General features: G+C 49.0%; 1 protein-coding gene across 5 annotated transcripts in view; it reads left to right on the forward strand.

The window, feature by feature from the left end:
• Positions 1–21,722, forward strand: part of tbxas1 (thromboxane A synthase 1 (platelet)) — a 329,644-nt gene that overhangs the window by 240,861 nt on the left and 67,061 nt on the right. For all 5 annotated transcript variants that reach the window (XM_070900690.1, XM_070900689.1, XM_070900693.1 and 2 more), the window contains one exon: positions 2,012–2,142. In XM_070900690.1, the coding sequence (XP_070756791.1) occupies positions 2,012–2,142 (131 nt within the window). The remainder of the gene's footprint in view (positions 1–2,011; positions 2,143–21,722) is intronic.

Raw genomic sequence — 21,722 nt, forward strand, 5'->3', positions numbered from 1 at the left:
CTGACATCAGTGAGATTCCTTTTTAGTTTGCAGGTTCACAGAAATTTCCCTTCTCTGGAACACAAAGGGCTTGTGAACCTCAAACAGAATCCTATCACCAACCTGAGAATGGCAGTTCCAAGGCAAGTTTCTGGCACTGTACTCCAAGACTATCACAGTCTCTTCCCTTCCTCCCCACCCCCACCCCCAACCCACTTCCCATCCCACCTAGAAAAGCTTTTTTGGAGTTCGGCATGACGAGCATCCACATCTGCCCTGCTGTTAGTTAGAGGATGCAGATTGGAGTCCATCTCCTTCTGCTCAACTGGTTCATCATGTCTTTTTAATCTATCCCCACACACTGTGGGACAGCCACCCGCTCAGTTTAGTGCTCTCTCTAGAGAATGCCCTGAGGGGCTTGTGAAGAGAGCAAGCCAGCAGAACTGCACAACATGCAACTCAACATCATTGCACTATGGATTTAGATGCAGCATCTAAACTTTGTCCTGATATCCCAGTAAAGCCTCTCATGTTTAGTTTACTGCTCATTGCAGCCATGAAAATTCAACCGCTCGAAGTTTCTAATAACATTTAGTGACAGGTTCTATTGTCATTGTTTCTAAGTGGTTACGTACATCGCTACTAGATTCCACCAACTCCCTCCTTTATTACAGGTTTAACCTCTCTTATCCGGCACCCTCGGAGGTTTAACCTCTCTTATCCGGCACCCTCAGGACTTGGCCTATGTCGGATAAGGGATTTTGCCAGATGAGGGGAGGTCATTTTAAATTGGATGGTGCAGGTACTGAGCAAGGGGATATCGAGGCTGGCTGGTTTGGGGCTGGGAGTGCGGCAGAGAGATTGCGGGGTCGGGGGGGCGGGTGGATCGCGGGGTCAGGCCAGCGATTGCGGGAGTCGGCAACAAAGAAGGACTTCAATTTGTTCATGTTAGAGTTCTGCACATGCGCCACCCGGTGGCTGGGAATGGTGGCGGACGAGTGGTGATCCCGGATAAGGGAGGACTCGCATTGGATTCAGTTCCAAGAATATCGACACCTATGGCACCATAGCCCAGCAGAGTTGGTGAGGGGTGGGGGTGGCGGGGAGCGGGGGGAGGAGTACACGGGCAAAAATTTGGCAGATGGAGTATAATGTTGGAAAGTGTGAGGTCATGCACTTTGGCAGAAAAAAAAATCAAAGAGCAAGTTATTATTTAAATGGAGAAAGATTGCAAAGTGCTGCAGTACAGCGGGCCCTGGGGGTACTTGTGCATGAAACACAAAAAGGATAATATGCAGGTACAGCAAGTGATCAGGAAGGCCAATGGAATCTTGGCCTTTATTGCAAAGGAGATGGAGTATAAAAGCAGGGAAGTCTTGCAACAGTTATACAGGGTATTGGTGAGGCCACACCTGGAATACTGCGTGCAGTTTTGGTTTCCATATTTACGAAAGGATATACTTGCTTTGGAGGCAGTTCAGAGAAGGTTCACTAGGTTGATTCAGGAGATGAGGGGGTTGACTTATGAGGAAAGGTTGAGTAGTAGGTTGGGCCTCTACTCATTGGAATTCAGAAGAATGAGAGGCGATCTTATCAAAACGTATAAGATTATGAGGAGGCTTGACAAGGTGGAAGCAGAGAGGATGTTTCCACTGATGGGGGAGACTAGAACTAGAGGGCATGATCTTAGAATAAGGGGCCGCCCATTTAAAACTGAGATGAGGAGAAATTTCTTCTCAGAGGGTTGTAAATTTGTGGAATTCTCTGCCTCAGAGAGCTGTGGAAGCTGGGACATTGAATAAATTGAAGACAGAAATAGACAGTTTCTTAAACGATAAGAGGATAAGAGGTTATGGGGAGCAGGCAGGGAAGTGGAGCTGAGTCCATGATCAGATCAGCCATGATCTTATTGAATGGTGGAACAGGCTCGAGGGGTCATATGGCCTATTCCTGCTCCTATTTCTTATGTTCTTATGCTAAGAAACCCCTGGTATATTGTGTGTGATGAAAATTCTTGTGTCTTCTATTTCAGTAATATTCCCCTCCTTCATGATGCCTCTTCGGCATTTAATGCCCCGTACATCCATGAGCAAGGTGAATGCCTTCTTCATCAGCGTGATTAAAAATATTATAGCCCTGAGGGATCAGCAGCCTTCGGATCAGGTAATGTTCCATAGTGCAAATGTTCAGCTTTCCCTCCCTGTATCTGCTCGTGTTCGGTTTCAGACTCCTCTCTTCATGTGGTCTCGCAGTCATTGCTAACTACTATTAAAATCCAGTGTAGAGCAATCGGGCCAGTGCAACACACTTTCACCTCATTTGGGTTCAAACTTTAACACAGAAACAGGAGTAAGGTATTCAACCCCTTGAGACAGTTCCGCCATTCAATTAGATAATGGCTGATCTGTATTTACTCGCTTTAGAAGCATAGAAACATAGAAATTTATAGTGCAGAAGGAGACCATTCCGGTCCATCATGTCCGCGCCGGCCAACAAAGAGCCATACGGCCATTAGTCAGCAGCCCTAAAGGTTAATTATCATCAAGGCAGTCCCTCAAAGCGAGGATGACTTGCTTCCACGCCAAAAAGGAATGAGTTCACAGGTGTTTCAACGAAGGACCTAATATTCCAGGTCCCGAACTACATCTTGGAGGGTGGAAGATGCCTATGCATGGATTTTTTTAACGTGTGGTGGCACATTAGCCACCATACGGGCTTAACAGAGCTATGTCTTGGTCCAGTGGCAAGGATTATCCAAGATGATTGGAGACCAAGCTCTGCTGCACGGACCTAGTGCGCGCACATATCACAGTGTGGGCTGGCCTGTGCTGCCCCTGGGCCCTCGTCTCTTCTGGACCCCAGATTCACACCTCTCTTAGGCCCCGGTCACTTCCCTCTACAAACTCTTGCCGCTCCTTCGTCCCTCCTGCTGTGCCTGCCCGCACTGCATCGCAGCCGTCGCCCTCCTGCAACAACACATGCTGCTCCCTGCAGTGGTATGCCGCCGCACCTGCTTCCTCCAATGGCTCCGGCCTGCTGGTGGTCTTGTAGGCCGGGACTGCGCCGATTTCCGGGCCGGACCGCCGCACGCTGCTCCCTCTAATGCAGCCTTTCAATCAAAGGTTACATATAAACCTATGAACAATAACGGAAAGGCAAAGAGCACCCAGCTCTACCAATCCACCTCACCACAACTGCGACACTCCTTATACTGAAACATTTTACACTCCACCTGGGAGAGGCAAAAACCAGATAAAAACCCAGGCCAATTTAGGGAGAAAAAATCTGGGAAAATTCCTCTCCGACACACCCAGACGATCAAAACTAGTCCAGTTTACCCAACTTTGGGCCATATCCCTTACTACCCTCATCTAACAAAAAGCTATCAATCTCAGTTTCGAAATTTTCAAATTGACCCCCAGCCTGAACAGCTTTTTGGGAGAGAGGGTTCCAAATTTCCACTACCCTCTGTGTGAAGAAATCTTCCTGACATCACCCCATTTCAGCCTATCCCTAATTTTAAGGTTATTCCCCTTGTTCTGAACTCCCCCACCAGAGAGAAATAGTTTCTCGCTGTAGGATTTGATAGGATAGATACTATCATTTTAAACGCCTCAATTAGATCACCCCCTAATCTTCTGTACTTGAGGGAATACAAGTCTGTTCTATGCAACCTCATAATTTAATCATTTTAGCCCCGGTATCATTCTGGTGAATCTGCGCTGCACCTCTTCCAATTGTAACATAACTTCCACCCCTATGTATTAAGAACGTAAGAAATAGGAGCAGGAGTAGGCCATACAGCCCCTCGAGCCTGCTCCGCCATTCAGTAAGTTCATGGTTGATTTTTGACCTCAACTCCACTTTCTTGCCTGATCCCCATATCCCTTGATTCCCCTAGAGTCCAAAAATCTATCGATCTCAGCCTTGAATATACTCAATAACTGAGCATCCACAGCCCTCTGGGGTAGAGAATTCCATAAGATTCACAACCCTCTAATTGAAAACATTTCTCCTCATCTCAGTCCTAAATGGCCAGCCCCTTATCCTGAGACTGTGCCCCCTTGAGATAAAGGCCAACATTCCATTAGCCTTTTTAATTATTTTTTGATGGAATCAAATGCTCCTCTTTCTGCTGGTCCAAGGTGAAATAAGCTTGGGCACTTTTAATGCATTGCACAGTCATCATCATCATAGGCAGTCCCTCAAAATCGAGGAAGACTTGCTTCCGCTCTAAAAGTGAGTTCAGACAGTTGCTGAAGGAAAGGGTGGGTGGGGAGTCTGGTTTGCCGCACGCTCCTTCCGCTGCCTGCGCTTGATCTCGGCGATGAGACTCGAGGTGCCTAGCGCCCTCCCGGATGCTCTTCCTCTACTTAGGGCGGTCTCTGGCCAGGGACTCCCAGGTGTCAGTGGGGATGTTGTATTTTATCAAGGAGTCCTTGAAACATTTCCTCTGCCCACCTGGGGCTCGCTTGCCATGTAGGAGTAGAGCGCTTGCTTTGGGAGTCTTGAGTCAGACATGCGAACAATGAGGCCCGCCCAACGGATCCACCACGTCCAGACCGGGGTCAAGCAGGACTGCATCATCGCGCCAACCCTCTTCTCAATTTTCCTCGCTGCAGTACTCCACCTCATACTCAACAAGCTCCCCGCTGGAGTGGAACTAAACTACAGAATCAGTGGGAACCTGTTCAATCTTCGCCGCCTCCAGGCCAGGTCCAAGACCACCCCACCCTCTGCCATCGAGCTACAGTACGTGGATGACGCTTGCGTCTGCTCACATACATTGCACAGTGGGGAGGGCCCTGCAGCACAAAACTATCTCTCAATTAAAACTGGATCACACTCAGAGGCCACGGGATGGACGCTGTGAGCATGGAAATGTGCTGCATTGAAGCAGAGGATGGGGGGAGGGGGAAAGGGGAAAGGAGAAAGCTCTCTTCAGAGATTGGTACTGAGGCACATTGTTGGGGCAGAGTCGAGGTAGGTTTAGATGATGACAACAAATACAAAAGCAAAATACTGCGGATGCTGGAGATCTGAACTAAAAACAGAAAATGCTGGAAATGCTCAGCAGGTCAGGCAGCGTCTGTGGATAGAGAAACAGAGTTAACGTTTCAGGTCGATGACCTTTTGCCAGAATTAGAAAAAGTTTTAAGCAAGTACGGAGGCAGGGAAAGGTGAGGGGTGGGGAGGAAAGAACAGAGGCGAAGGTCTGTGATACAGTGGAAGGCAGGAGTGATTAAATGACGAAAGGTATGATTGCACAAAGCAAAAGGAGATGGAAATTGACAGGTAAAGAAACAAAAAATTAGTTGAGAAGAGGCGTAAATGGGAATGGCAGAAACATCAGCATCTGCCATCTTAAAAAATAGGGGCAGAGGTTATGGTCTGAAATTGTTGAATTCGATGTCGAGTCCAGAAGGTTGTAAAGTGCCTGATCGAAAGATGAGGTGCTGTTCCTCGAGCTTACGTTGGAACAGTAAAGGGGGCCGAGGACGGAGAGGTCAGAGTGGGAGTGGAGCGGAGAATTAAATTGACAGGCGACCAGAAGCTCAGGGTCACACTTACGGACTGAATGGAGGTGTTCCGCAAAGCGGTCACCCAATCTACGCTTGGTCTCCCCGGTGTAGAGGAGACCACACCGTTAGCAGCGAATGCAGTATAGTAAATTGAAAGGAGTACAAGTAAATCACTCTTTCACCTGGAAGGAGTGTTTGAGGCCCTGGACAGTGGGAAGGGAGGAGGTAAAAGGGCAGGTGTTGCATCTCCTGCGCTTGGGCGGGAAGGTGGCATGGGAAGGGGGCGGGGTGTTGGAGGTAAATTGAGGAGTGGACCAGGGAGCAGTCTCTTACAAATGCTGAAAGGGGAGGGGCTTGATTGGTGGCAGGATGACGCTGGAGGTGTCGGGAATGGAGGTAGGATGATCTGTTGAAGGTGGGGGCTGGTGGGGTGAAAAGTGAAGACAAGGGAAACCCTATCGTGGTTCTGGGAGGGAGGGGAAGGGGTGAGAGCAGAAGTGTGGGAAATAGTACAGGCACGGTCCAGGGCCATATCAACCATGGTAGAGGGCAATCCCCGGTTGAGGAAAAAGAAAGACATATCGGAAGCACTAGTATGGAAGGTGGCATCGTCAGAACAGATGCGCCGGAGACGGAGAAACTGGGAGAAGGGAATGGAGTCCTTACAAGAAGCAGGGTGAGAGGAAGTGTAGTCCAGATAGCTGTGGGAATCAGTGGGCTTATAGTGGATGTTTGTCGATAGCCTATCTGCAGAAATGGAGATAGAAGCCGAGGGAAGGAAGGGACAAGTCGGAGATGAACCATGTGAGGGAAGGGTGGAAATTGGAATCGGGGCTAGAGCAGGAAACGGCACCGATACAGTCATCAATGTACCGGAAAAAGAGGTGAGAGAGGGATCCTGAGTAGGACTGGAATAAACAAAGTTCCACAAAACCCAAGAAAATTTAGCAGGCATAGCTAGAACCCATGCGGGTTCCCATAGCAACACCTTTAATTAGGAGGAAGTAAGTGGAGTCAAAGGAGAAGTTATTAAATGTGAGAACAAGTTCAGCCAGGCAGAGGAGGGTGGTGGTAGATGGGGACTGGTGTAGACTACATCTGAGGCGTATGAAAGCATGGGCCTTACTGTAAACATCCGTAAGACAAAGGTCCTCCACAAGCCTGTCCCCGCCACACAGCACTGCCCCCCAGTCATCAAGATCCATAGCGCGGCTCTGAACAACATGGACCACTTTCCATACCTCGGGAGCCTGTTATCAATAAGGGCAGACATCGACGATGAGATTCAACACCACGTCCAGTGCGCCAGCGCAGCCTTCGGCTGCCTGAGGAAAAGAGTGTTCGAAGATCAGGCCCTCAAATCCGCCACCAAGCTCATGGTCTACAGGGCTGTTGTGATACCCGCCCTCCTGTATGGCTCAGAGACATGGACTATATACAGTAAACACCTCAAATCACTGGAGAAATACCACCAACAATGTCTCTGCAAGATTCTGCAAATCCCCTGGGAGGACAGACGCACCAACGATAGCGTCCTCAACCAGGCCAACATCCCCAGCATCGAAGCACTGACCACACTCGACCAGCTCTGCTGGGCGGGCCACATTGTTCGCATGCCTGACACAAGACTCCCAAAACAAGCACTCTACTCGGAACTCCTACACAGCAGGCGAGCCCAAGGTGGGCAGAGGAAACCATTCAAGGACATCTTCAAAGTCTCTTTGATAAAGTGCAACATCCCCACTGACACCTGGGAGTCCCTGGCCAAAGACCGCCCAAAGTGGAGGAAATGCATCCGGGAGGGCACTGAGCACCTCGAGTCTCATCGCCGAGAGCATGCAGAAATCAAGCGCAGGCTGCGGAAAGAGCGTGCGGCAAACCAGTCCCACCCACCCTTTCCCTCAGCGACTATCTGTCCCACCTGTGACAGGGACTGTAATTCCCGTATTGGACTGTTCAGCCACCTAAGAACTCACTCTTAGAGTGGAAGCAAGTCTTCCTCGATTTCGAGGGACTGCCTTGGTATGATTGATGCTGGGTGGCTGAAATGGAAAGTGTTCCATTCTCTGCAGGATAAAAAATTCACGCCAATTTTCATTAACAAAGGGGTTGAAATTGGCCTTTTGTGCACCTCCTGTTAGCGTCTCCGGGGGCAGGGGGCACTAACGGGGCGCAAATGTGTTTTCGCCCAGGGTTGGCGATACCGGCTCCCGCGAAATTGCGCACAGCGGTGACGTCATCCTTTTTCACAGAAATTGGGCAGCGCCCTGTGCGGCTGCTGTGGGCGATGACAGCGCAGCATCGGTCGCGAACCGGGCCACACTTCGCTCACGGGGCGAGATTTAAAGGGGAGACGCGCGACACCATTTTTATTTTTTGGCCGACTTACCGGTCCGGCCTCTGTGAGTGTTCTCGCGGGGTCCGTGCTGTGATGGTGCAGCCCGCCACTCCAGCAGAGCTCGCAGTGTGCCCTCCACTTTAACCGAAGGGAACGGCCCTGTGATTGCATCAGCCCTTGCGCGCACTTAGCACTCCCGACCCACCCCCGAGAGAATGTGGTGCACCCGACATTTCGCTCCACTTCCTCTCGGGGGTGGGAACCCCAATTTAGGTCATGGGGGGGGGGCGCCTTCTGTGCCGGGCACTTGAAGTCCCACCTCGCGAAGATTATCTCCCCCAAATGGGGTGATACGTGATTTCGCCCCCAACGGATGGGGAAATGAAATTTTCTTCTGGATTATTTTCATTTAATTTTTTGTAACAATTCCTGCTGATATCAAAATCAAGGCTGCATTTCTCTCCTGCAGTACTGCAAACATCCACAGGGGCCGATAATGTGCCAGGCGCTGTTGGGTTCCGAGTCCTTCTCCCCCTGAGCACTGCCTCCAGAAGCCCGGGAGATCAGAGATTTCAATTCCCCATCGCAGTGCGCCCTCTCCCGCTCCATGACATCACCCCGCAGTGAGCCAGGATCGCAGGTGGTGCAGGCGGGAGGGAGCTGGAGCGTGGGAAATCAGGAGAGTTAGGGAATCGCTGGTATCGGCAATCCCATCTCAGCAGTCGGGGGGTCTCGGTGTGACTCACCGGGTGCGGTCACTGTTGTATTTTGGGGACTTGTTCAGCCGACTCACGCTAAAGCAACATTATTATGATAGAGCTGTGATCAGAGGCAAGAGTAGGCTGCTGGGTGTGGATTAAATCACTGAGATTTAGACATCAGGCTCTGCTCTCCCAACTCTCCAGTCGGGTCAGGTCAACAATGTCAGCACTTGCACCGCACAGTTTGTTATTTATGAGCACTACTTGGAATGATCTAAAATGTAAATTAGGCACCAACAGGGTCACCTCTTAATGTGCGATCCTGATATCTCCTGGTGTTACTCAGGGCTCTTAAATGGGGGAATCTCTGAAATGAAGGTTCCTCCGTTACTCCTTCTCCCCTCCATTTCCCTTCCACCTCTCCGTTTCTCCCTCCCTCCGTTTCTTCCCCTCTGTTTCCCCCTTCCCTCTGTTTCTCCACCCCAACCCTCCATTTCCCCTCTCCCTCCATTTCCTTTCCCCCGCCCTCCATTTCCCCTCCCCTCCCTCCGTTTCACCCCTCCCTCCGTTTCACGCCCTCCCTCCTCCCTCCCTCCTGTTTTCCCTTCCCCCTCCGTTTCCTCTCCCCCCTCCCCCTCCGTTTTCCCTCCCCCTCCGTTTTCCCTCCCCCTCCGTTTCCCCTCCCCCTGCCCTCCAGTTCCCCTTCCCCTGCCCTCCAGTTCCCCTGCCTCTGTTTCCCCTCCCCTCCCCCTCCCTCCGTTTGCCCTCCCCCTCCATTTCCCCACCCCCTGCCCTCCGTTTCACCTGCCCTCGCCGTTTTCTCTCTTTTGCACAACAGCTGCTAGCAGGAAATCATGAAAAAAAAATACTCACTACAGCGGACCCAACCGTTATAAGGTAAATCCAGTAACATTTGTAGAAGTCATGTGGTCAGAATGTCCAGTGATCAAATGTCCAGGAATCCCTCTGACCAGAGTTGGCAACCCTACGGTGCTGAGGGTCTAGGCCTAAGGCCTATTCTGGGCAGAGTACGTTCAGTGCCCAGTGGCAATTGCTTATTCGGTGCAGAATCTGCGCAGGTAACTTGAGCAAGGATCTTTAAGGCCCCATTTCTAATGTGAATGAGGCCTGCTTCCCCAAGAGTCCCTGTTCTGAACAGACTTGGCGAGGAAGGACCTCGGGGTTAAAGATGAATTTTTTGGCTAGGTCACCACGACCTTCTAAAAGAGCCATTTCAGGCCCCAATATACATAATTTAACAAAAGAGAATAACAATCTGTACAAGCTGCAGGTGTGGAAAATCTCACCCTTGGTACTTTCCCTGTGTGCCAAGGCACACACATTGGAGAGGGCCATAAAAATAGCTTTTGCGCTGACCCTACCTCATCGGTCGAGGTTAGCTCTGTGAGGCAGGGTGTCTGAAGGATAGTGGGCCTGGTGGCACTGTGCCGACACCCTCATAAGAACATAAGAAATAGGAGCAGGAGAAGGTCATTTGGCCCCTCGAGCCTGCTCCGCCATTCAATAAGATCATGGCTGATCTGATCATGGACTCAGCTCCACTTCCCTGCCCGCTCCCCATAACCCTTTACTCCCTTATCGTTCAAAACTCTCTCTATCTCCGCCTTAAATATATTCAATGACCCAGCCTCCACAGCTCTCTGGAGTAGAGAATTCTAAAGATTCATGACTCTCTGAGAGAAGAAATTCCTACTCTTTTCTGTTTTAAATGGGCGACCCCTTATTCTGAAACTATGCTCCCTAGTTCTAGATTCCTCCACGAGGGGAAACATCCTCTCTGCATCTACCCTGTCAAGCCCCCTCAGAATCTTATACGTTTCAATAAGATCACCTCTCATTCTTCTAAACTCCACTGTATAGGCCCAACCTGCTCAACCTTTCTTCATAAGACGACCCCTTCATCTCAGGAATCAACCTCGTGAACCTTCTCTGAATTGCCTCCAATGCAAGTATTGTCATGTATTTCAGCATCTTGCAATGACAATAGTTATGTAACTGTAACTCATGCACACTGTACCTGTACCCTTGAAATGCACACCTTGACCACAGGGGGTGAGCTTGCAGGAGACACTCCTCATCTGGGTTTCCAGGTATAAAAGGGGAGGTCCCACCCAGGGTCAGCACTCCTTGGTCCTGGGAATAAAGTGAAGGTCACAGAGTGACCGTGTCTGATATATACATGCCTCGTGTGAGTTTGTAACAAGATGCAAAGACACTACATTTGGCGACGAGAAACGGGAATCACCGAACCACGAGGATGGCCACCGGTGGCACAGAGGAACGCTACTGTGTGGGTGAGGACTGGGACGACTTTGTGGAAAGACTCCAGCAGAGCTTTGTCACAAAGGACTGGCTGGAAGAGACAGCGGCTGACAAGCGGAGGGCGCATCTACTGACCAGCTGTGGTCCACAGACGTATGCGCTGATGAAAGACCTGCTTGCACCCCAAAAGCCAGCGGACAAATCCTTCGAAGAGCTCAGCCAATTGATCAGTGAGCATCTCAAGCTGGCAAGGAGCGTGCACATGGCCCGGCACTGGTTCTACTCTCACCAGCATCGGGAGGGTCAAAACGTCTCGGACTTTGTGGCGGAACTGCGGCATTTGGCCAGTCTCTAAGTTCTCCGATGCCTGCAGGGGGGAGATGTTAAGGGACTTTTTCATCGAGGGCATTAATCATGCCGGCATTTTCAGGAAGCTCATAAAGACCAAGGACCTGACTTTAGAAGGGGCAGCGTTGATAGCTCAGACCTTTGTGGCAGGGGAAGAGGAGACCAAACTAATTTATGCATGCAGTCCTGGTTTTAACGTTGCGATGAACCAGGGAGTTAATGTTGTAAAAGTGATACAGAACCCCGTAGGCAGGCAAGGGCAATTCGACACCGCCCAGGCAGGCAGACAAGGGCAATTCGACACCGCACAGGCAGCAACAAGCTCCAGTGTGGGCCCGCAACAGGGACAATGGAAAGGGGATCGGCAATTCACGCCATCACGAGGAACAATGCATCCCGTGATGGGAACATTAACATCCTCCATCAGAGTGCTTAGAAACAGCCAAACGGGCCATCAGAGAGGAATGCTTGGGAATAGTCCTTTTGTTAACAGCAATCTCAGCTCATGCTGGAGATGTGGGGGTAGACACACTGCCAAAAGCTGCAGGTTCCAGCTTTATACCTGTAGGATTTGTAATGTCAGTGGACACTTGGCCAGGATGTGCAAAAAGGCAGTAGTGAGGCTAGTCTGCGAGACAGAGGAACCAGACGAGGGGTCTGCAATGCAGGATGAGGCCTGGGGAACAACCATGGCTGCTGAAGTTCAGAGAGTTCATGTGGCTGACGTCCACAGCTCATACATTAAAATGCCACCCATGGTGATGAAAGTCTTACTGAATAGCATCCCCGGTGCACATGGAGCTGGATACGGGAGCTAGCCAGTCACTCATGAGCGCCCAACAATTTGAGAGACTATAGCCACACAGAGCTAGCAAGCCCAAACTGGAACACATTGAGAAGCAGCTACGTACGTACACCAAAGAGATAATCCCAGTGCTGGGCAGCGCAAACTTGGTGGTAACGCATAATGGATTATGGAACCGGCTGCCACTCTGGATTGTTCCGGGAAATGGCCCGACGCTTTTGAGGAGGCTGTCAACGCTAACGCGTCAGCTTGCATACAGCGATGGGCCCTCACGCTGGCTGCGTATGATTACACCATACGGCACCGGCCAGGCACTGAAAATTGCGCTGACGCACTCAGCAGGCTCCCACTGGCCACCACCGAGGGGGCGTCGGAGCAGAGCGCCGAGATGGTCATGGCCGTTGACGCTTTTGATACTGCGGGCTCCCCCATCACAGCCCGACAGATCAAACTCTGGACCAACAGGGACCCCCCTCTATCCATGAGTTACAGTTACATAACTATTGTCATTGCAAGATGGTGAAATACATAAGGTGCAGAGACACTACGGGCCCAAGTTTCCACACGATAAAAAACGGGCGCCCCTCCGAGCTGGGCGCCCGTTTTTCGCGCCTAAAACGGCGCCTAAAAAACAAAATCGCGATTCTGGAGCATTCTGCAGCTCCTTGTCTGCCTGGCGCGGCGCCCAGGGGGGCGGAGCCTACACTCACGCCGATTTTGTAAGTGGGAGGGGGCGGGTACTATTTAAATTAGTTTTTTTTCCTGCCGGCAACGCTGCGCGTGCGCGTTGAAGCGTTCGTGCATGCGCAGTGTGAAAAAAACATTGGCACTCGGCCATTTTTGTAGTTTTTTGTAGCTGTTTAATTTTTGAACATTTTTTCAATAAAAGCACATTGCCATCAGCACTTGCAGCCTTCTCACTGTCTCCTTCCCCCGCCCCGCCACGGGAAGAACGGGCGCCTCCTTCCACCCCCCCCCGCGGGAAGAACGGGCGCCTCCTCTCCCCCCCACAGGAAGAACGGGTGCCTCCTCCCCCCCCCCCACCCCCCGCGGGAAGAACGGGCGCCTCCTCCCCCCCGCGGGAAAGAACGGGCGCCTCCTCACTCCCCCCCCGCGGGACGAACGGGCGCCTCCCCCCTCCCCGCGGGAAAGAGTGGGCGCCTCCTCTCCCCCCCCCTCCCCCCCCCCCCCCGCGGGAAGAACGGGTGCCTCCTCACTCCCCCCCCGCGGGAAGAACGGGCGCCTTCCCCCTCCCCGCGGGAAAGAGTGGGCGCCTCCTCTTCCCCCCCCCCCCCCCGCGGGAAAAACAGGCGCCTCCTCTCCCCCCGTGGGAAAGAACGGGCGCCTCCTCCTCCCCCCCCCCCCCCCGCGGGAAGAACGGGCGCCTCAGGCTGACTGCAGCATTCTCCGTGCCTGAAGCACTTTCACACAGGCAGGAAGATGGTTTATTTAATCTTTTCTTTGCTTATAAATGTTTATTCAGGTTGGATTTATTTGTATAATATTGTAGAAGTATAAATAAGGATTTATTGTAGAATTTAATGACTTCTTTTCCCCCCCCCTCCCCCTCCCCCACCTCGTTCTGGACGCCTAATTTGTAACCTGCGCCTGATTTTTTAATGTGTAGAACAGGTTTTTTCAGTTCTACAAAAATCTTCACTTGCTCCATTCTAACTTAGTTTGGGGTACGTTTTCACTGTGGAAACTTTGAAATCAGGCGTCAGTGGCCGGACACGCCCCCTTTTGAAGAAAAAATTCTGTTCCAAAGTAGAACTGTTCTACCTGACTAGAACTGCAGAAAAAAAAATTTGGAGAATTGCAATTTCTAAGATCGTCCATTCTCCACCAGTTGCTAAAAATCAGGCGCAAATCATGTGGAAACTTGGGCCCTACAAGTATATCCTTCCTTAAATAATTATCGCTCCCCACTCATTATCCATTCCCCAGTCATGGGTACATTGCATTTAAACCACACCATCAAACCATCTCAAAGTGCTTTTGGAGTGCTGTAACTATTGTCCCACAATCAGCAAGGAGATGAATGTTGTCAGTTGAGGGAGGAAAGCTAGCCTGGATACTGGGAGATCCTTTCTGCAAATGGTGGCATGCGATCTTTGACTTCCACCAGAACGGGCCTCAGTTTAACGGCTCACCTGAAAAAGTCGTAATGATTTTTTTTTTTTGAAACTATCTTGCCATCTGTTTACTCTGAGGAGTGAATGCCAGCCATAGAGGACAATGCATTCCGAGATATCTGATGTGTGCACATGCAGATTAGGTAGAATCCATACTTACAATCAATGCAGACATAAAGCACAAGATATAGGGCTCTATCCTCGCCCCAAACTCCATTCCCTAGCCACCGACTGCATCCCTCGCTCTAGCCATCTCTGTAACCATCTCCCACCTTAACCCTCTGAAACCTTTGCACTCTTCCAATTCTGGCCACTTTCCCACCCCGATTTTCATCGCTCCACCATTGGCAGCCGTGCCTTCAGATGTCTGAGCCCTAAGCTCTGGAAATCTCTCTCTAAACCTCTCCGCCTCTCTTTCCTCATTTAAGACGCTCCCCTGAAGACCTGACGCTCCTGAAGACCTAACTCTTTGACCAAGCTTTACGAACATACAAACAATGACTGACAGGTAAAGACCATCTGGCCCATCGAGCTTGTCCCACACAATTGCGATACCTTGTGTGTTACAATATATATACTCCACCCCACCAAAATCATGTGATCTCCTGGGAAAGGCAAAGAAAAACAGCTAAAAAACCCAGGCCAATTTGGGAAAAAATTTGGCCACCTCTCCTAATATCTCCTTATGTGTCTCGGTGTCAAATCTTGTTTGGTAATATTCCTGTGAAGCGCACTGGGACGTTTTGCTATGTTAAAGGTGCTATATAAATGGAAGTGGCATTGATGTTGATATAGGGATCTGTCAGAGCTCCCTCAGATTGCCCTGGAAGCACAGTTCATCTCCAGAAAAGGGGAGCACTGTGTACGACAGCAGCATGTAGTTTCCTTTTTCCATGTTGAATTTCATACTGTTTTCTTTTGGGAATTGGCTTCTTCTTCAGATGTAGGTAACAACCACCATGTGTTGCAAGAAGCTGTCTATTTTCTTTGTGTTAACGTTTTGCTCATTTAAAGCGAGGGGCGTCATTGCATGGAATGGAGGACTTACTATCGTCGGCATCAGCACTCCCAGGTTAGCTGTAGCAGTCAGATGTCAAGTGAGCCTCCATCTCCTTTGCCTCCATCGAGGGTCCTCAGCCTTGGCCTCAGAAGATCGCCCCCCCCCCTACTGTACAGTGCGACATTTTTACATTTCTTACATGAGCCATCCCTGTATCAGCTATGGCTCAGTGGGTAGCATTCTCGCCTCTGAATCAGAGAAAACTGTGGGTTCAAGGCCTATTCTAGAGACTTGAGCATGCGATGTAGGCTGGCACAGGAGGGCAGGACAAAGAGTGAGAGAGCTATAGTGAGAGGGGATTCTCTTGTAAGGGGAATAGATAGGCGTTTCTGCGGCTGCAAACGAGACTCCCTGGTGCAAGGGTCAAAGATGTCTCGGAGCGGCTGCAACGCATTCTGGAGGGGGAGGGTGAACAGCCAGCTGTCGTGGTACATATAGGTACCAAGGATATAGGTAAAAAATGGGATGAGGTCCTACAAGCTGAATTTAGGGAGCTAGGAGTTAAACTAAAAAGTAGGACCTCAAAGGTAGTAATCTCAGGATTGCTACCAGTGCCACGTGCTACTCAGAGTAGGAATTGCTGGATAGCTCAGATGAATATGTGGCTTGAGGAATGTTGCAAGGGGGAGGGATTCAAGTTCCTGGGACATTGGAACCGGTTCTGGGGGAAGTGGGACCAGTACAAACCGGACAGTCTGCACCTGGGCAGGACCGGAACCGGTGTCCTAGGGGGAGTGTTTGCTAGTGCTGTTGGGGAGGAGTTAAACTAATATAGCAGGGGGATAGGAATCTATGCAGGGAGGCAAAGGGAAGTAAAATGGGGGCAGAAGCAAAAGGAGGGAAGGAGAAAAGCAAGAGTGGAGGGCAGAGAAATCAAGGGCAAAAATCAAAAAGGGCCACATAACATAATTCTAAAAGGACAAAGAGTGTTAAAAAAACAGGCCTGAAGGCTCTGTGTCTCAATGCGAGGAGCATTCGTAATAAGGTGGATGAATTGACTGCGCAGATAGCTGTTAACGGATATAATGTAATTGGGATTATGGAGACATGGCTCCAAGGTAACTAAGGCTGGGAACTCAACATCCAGAGGTATTCAATATTCAGGAAGGACAGACAGGAAGGAAACGGAGGTGGGGTAGCGTTATTGGTTAAAGAGGAAATTAACGCAATAGTAAGGAAGGACATTAGCGTGGATGATGTGGAATCTATATGGGTAGAGCTGCGAAACACCAAAGGGCAGAAAACATTAGTGGGAGTTGTGTACAGACCGTAGTAGTGAGGTTGGGGATGGCATCAAACAAATTAGGGACGCGTGCAATAAGGGTACAGCAGTTATCATGGGCGACTTTAATCTGCATATAGATTTGGCTAACCAAACTGGTAGCAGTACTATGGAGGAGGATTTCCTGGAATGTATAAGGGATGGTTTTCTGGACCAATATGTCGAGAAACCAACTAGAGAGCAGGCCATCCTAGACTGGGTCTTGTGTAATGAGAGAGGATTAATTAGCAATCTGGTCATGCCTTGGGGAAGAGTGACCATAATATGGTAGAATTCTTCATTAAAATGGAGAGTGACACAGTTAATTCAGAGACTAGGGTCCTGAATTTAAAGAAAGGCAACTTCGACGGTATGAGACGTGAATTGGCTGGGATAGACTGGAGAATGATACTTAAAGGTTTGACGGATAGGCAATCGCAGACATTTAAATAGCACATGGATGTCACAAGAATTGTACATCCCTGTGTGACGTAAGAATAAAAAAGGGAAGGTGGCTCAACCGTGGCTAACAAGGGAAATTAGGGAAAGTGTTAAATCCAAGGAAGAGGCATATAAATTGTTCAGAAAAAGCAGCAAACCTGAGGACTGGGAGAAATTTAGAATTCAGCAGAGGAGAACTAAGGGTTTAATTAGGAGGGGGAAAATAGAGTATGAGAGTAAGCTTGCAGGGAACATAAAAACTGACTGCAAAAGCTTCTATAGATATGTGAAGAGAAAAAGATTAGTGAAGACTAATGTAGGTCCATTGCAGTCAGAATCAGGGGAATTCATAATGGGGAACAAAGAAATGGCAGACCAATTGAACAAATACTTTGGTTCTGTCTTCACTAAGGAAGACACAAATAACCTCCCGAAAATACTAGGGAACCGAGGGTCTAGCGAGAAGGGGGATCTGAGGGAAATTTTTATTAGTCAGGAAATGGTGTTAGGGAAATTGAAGGGACTGAAGGCCGATAAATCCCCAGGGCCTGATAGTCTGCATCCCAGAGTACTTAAGGAAGTGGCCCTAGAAATAGTGAATGCATTGGTAGTCATTTTCCAACATTCCATGGACCCTGGTTCCGTTCCTATGGACTGGAGGGTAGCTAATGTAACCCCACTTTTTAAAAAAGGAGGGAGAGAAAAAACAGAATTATAGACCGGTTAGCCTGACATCAGCAGTGGAGAAAATGTTGGAATCAATTATCAAAGATGTAATAGCAACGTAATTAGAAAGCAGTGACAGGATCGGTCCAAGTCAGCATGGATTTATGAAAGGGAAATCATGCTTGACAAATCTTCTGGAATTTTTTGAGGATGCAACTAGTAGAGTGGATAAGGGAGAACCAGTGGATGTAGTATATTTGGACTTTCAAAAGGCTTTTGACAAGGTCCCAAACAAGAGATTAGTGTGCAAAATTAAGGCACATGGTATTGGGAGTAATGTATTGACGTGGATAGAGAACTGGTTGGCAGACAGGAAGCAAAGAGTGGGAATAAACGGGTCCTTTTCAGAATGGCGAGCAGTGACTCGTGGGGTGCCGCAGGGTTCAGTGCTGGGACCTCAGCTATTTACAATATACATTACTGATTTAGACGAAGGAATTGAAAGTAATATCTCCAAGTTTGCAGATGACACTAAGCTGGGTGGCAGTGCGAGCTGTGAGGAGGATGTTAGGAGGCTGCAGGGGGACTTGGACAGGTTAGGTGAATGGGCAAGTGCATGGCAGATGCAGTATAATGTGGATAAGTGTCAGGTTATGTACTTTGGTTGCAAAAACAGGAAGGCAGATTATTATCTGAATGGTGACAGATTAGTAAAAGGGGAGGTGCAACGAGACCTGGGTGTCATGGTACATCAGTCATTGAAGGTAGGCATGCAGGTACAGCAGGCAGTAAAGAAGGCAAATGGCATGCTGGCCTTCATAGGGAGGGGATGTCTTACTGCAGTTGTAGAGGGCCTTGGTGAGACCACACCTTGAGTAATGTGTGCAGTTTTGGTGTCCTAATCTGAGGAAGGACATTCTTGCTATTGAGGGAGTGCAGCGAAGGTTTACCAGACTGATTCCTGTGATGGCAGGACTGACATATGAAGAAAGACTGGATCGACTAGGCTTATATTCACTGGAATTTAGAAGAATGAGAGGGGATCTCATAGAAACATATAAAATTCTGACGGGATTGGACAGGTTAGATGCAGGAAGAATGTTCCCGATGTTGGGGAAGTCCAGAACCAGGGGTCACAGTCTAAGGATAAGGGGTAAGCCATTTAGGACCGAGATGAGGAGAAACTTCTTCACTCAGAGAATTGTGAATCTGGAATTCTCTACCACAGAAAGTTGTTGAGGCCAGTTCGTTAGATATATTCAAAAGGGAGTTAGATGTGGCCCTTACGGCTAAAAGGGATCAAGGGGTTTGGAGAGAAAGCAGGAATGGGGTGTTGAAGTTGCATGATCAGCCATGATCCTATTGAATGGTGGTGCAGGCTCGAATGGCCAAAGGGCCTACTCCTGCACCTATTTTCTATGTTTCTATGTTTCTATGTTTGGCACTCCAGTTTAGGAACAGAAAGAAAAAAAAGAATTGCATTTATATAGCACCTTCCACGACCACCGGACGTCTCAAAGCGCTTTACAGCCAATGAAGTACTTTTGAAGTGTAGTCACTGTTGTAATGTGGGAAACACGGCAGCCAATTTGCACACAGCAAGCTCCCACAAACAGCAATGTGATAATGACCAGATAATCTGTTTTTTGTTATGTTGATGAGGGATAAATATTGGCCAGGACACCAGGGATAACTCCCTGCTCTTCTTCAAAATAGTGCCATGGGATCTTTAATGTCCATTTGACAGAGCCTGGGTTTAATGTCTCATCTGACAAGACAGCACCTCTAACAGTGCAACACTCCCTCAGCACTGCACTGGAGCATCAGCCTGGATCTTTGTGCTCAAGTCCCTGGAGCAGGACTTGAACCAACAACCTTCTGACTCAGAGGTGAGTGTGCTACCCACTGAGCCACAGCTCACATTACAACATGGGAACAAGAGTAGGCTGTTCAGCCCCTTGAGCCTGTTCTGCCATTCAGTGAGATTATGGCTGATCTGAATCCTAACTCCATTGGCTGACCCACATTGGCTCCATATCCCTTAATACCCTTGATTAGCAAAAAGCTATTGATCTTGGGTTTGAAATTGTTAATTGAGCGAGTATCTACTACTTTTTGTGGGAGAGAGTTCCACACTTCTACCACCCTTTGTGTGAAGAAGTGTTTCCTAACGTCTCTCCTGAATGGCCTGGCTCTGATTTTAAATTAATGTCTCCTTGTCTTGTACTCTCACACCAGCGGAAAAAGTTTCTCTCTATCTACTCAATTCCTTTCAAAATCCTAAAAACCTCAATCAATTCACCTTCTATATTCCAGGGAATACAAGTCTAGTTAATGTAATCTCTCCTCATAATCAAACCATTGGACCCTGGTAACATTCTGGTGAAAACGTATAAGATTATGAGGGGGCTTGACAAGGTGAATGCAGAGAGGATGCTTCCACTGATGGGGGAGACTAGAACTAGAGGACATAATCATAGAATAAGGAGCCGCCCATTTAAAACAGAAATGAGGAGAAATTTCTTCTCTCAAGAGGGTTGTAAATCTGTGGAATTTGCTACCTCAGAGAGCTGTGGAAGCTGGAACATTGAATAAATTTAAGACAGAAATAGACAGTTTCTTAAATGATAAGGGGATAAGGGGTTATGGGGACCGGGCAGGGAAATGGAGCTGAGTCCATGATCAGATCAGCCATGATCTTATTGAGTGGCGGAGCAGGCTCGAGGGGCTGTATGGCCTACTCCTGCTCCTATTTCTTATGTTCTTATGAATCTGTGTTGCACTCCTTCCAAGGCTAATATATCCTTTCTTAGGTGAGGTGCCCTGAACTGTACACAGTACTTTAGATGTGGTCCAACTAGGCTTTGTATAGCTGTAGCAAAACTTGCTTTATATTCTAGCCCTCTAGTTATAAAGGCTAACATTCCTTTAACCTTTTTCATAATTTTTGGTAATTGACTACATTTTAATTATCTGTGAACATGGACCTCCACTGTTCCTAGCTTTTCATCATTTAAAAGAAAGACTAAGCGAGTGTTGACTGTCGGAGGTGCCGTCTTTCGGTTGAGACATTAAATCGAGGACCTGTGTTCCCTCACAGGTGTATGTAAAAGATCCCATGGCACTTCGCAAACAATAGCGAGGTAGTTCTCCACAGTGTCCTGGCCAATATTTATCCCTCAACCAATACCACTAAACACAGGTTATCGGTCATTATCTTATTGCTGTTTGTGGGGCCTTGCTGTGTGCAAATTGGCCATTCCGTGCCTTTCCACTCTGCGTGGAGGGGATTCCTGTATGGGCTGCTCTTGCACACCCTCCAGTGTGCCATCCTCGTCTGCCGTCTGGACTCGCCATGGCGCACCACCTTGCCGTCCGGAGCGTCCTCCCTTTATCTATTGGGGACTTGGCCTGCAAGGTGTTGCATGGAGCAGTCCCGTGCAATAGGTTTTTCACTGACTGCCAGACGGCCTGCATTTTCTGCGGCCTAGACGAGGCCGTGTTCCACATTTTTATAGTGTGTGTGAGGTTGCAGCCCCTCTTCCATTATTTGAAGGGTCTGCTCCTAGATTTATGGCTGCACTTCAGTCCCACGCTCCTGATTTTTGGGCACCTGGTGCGGGGGAGGGGTTGGGGTAAGCGAGCATTTCAGAAGGCCTTCTCGGAGGACTGCTCCTGGGCCTGGCCAAGGTGGCCATTAACAGATTCAGGCAGCGGGCGGTCGAGGCAGTCATTCAGCCTGATTGCTTGGCTCTCTTCCGCGGCTACGATCACGCCAGGGTGTCCCTGGAGATGGAGCACGCAGTGTCGACCAGTACGCGCGAGGCCTTCTGCGACAGGTGGGCATCAGAGGGACTGGAGTGCATCATTACCCCCAGAAACCAAATTTTGATTTGATTTGGAATGTATTCTCAAACATTTTTGGTTAGTTTGAAGTTTCTAGTTGTTGTGCCCCTTTAACAAGGGGCCACTTGTTTAATTATATAATGTTAAAAGAGTTGTACAGATGTTGCATTGTGAGTAGCTTAGCCAGTCACGTGATGTTCACAAGACTCAATAAAATGATGTTCACAATACTCAATAAAACCCCAGTTAGTTGGGTCTAGGTAATCCACGATGAGGTATGTAGTTGTGAGCCTAGTAGGTGAACTGGTAATGTGTAGTATGATTGTTAAATCTTTGT

Source organism: Pristiophorus japonicus, chromosome 15 (assembly GCF_044704955.1).
Source record: "Pristiophorus japonicus isolate sPriJap1 chromosome 15, sPriJap1.hap1, whole genome shotgun sequence".
NCBI classification, from domain to species: Eukaryota; Metazoa; Chordata; class Chondrichthyes; family Pristiophoridae; genus Pristiophorus; species Pristiophorus japonicus.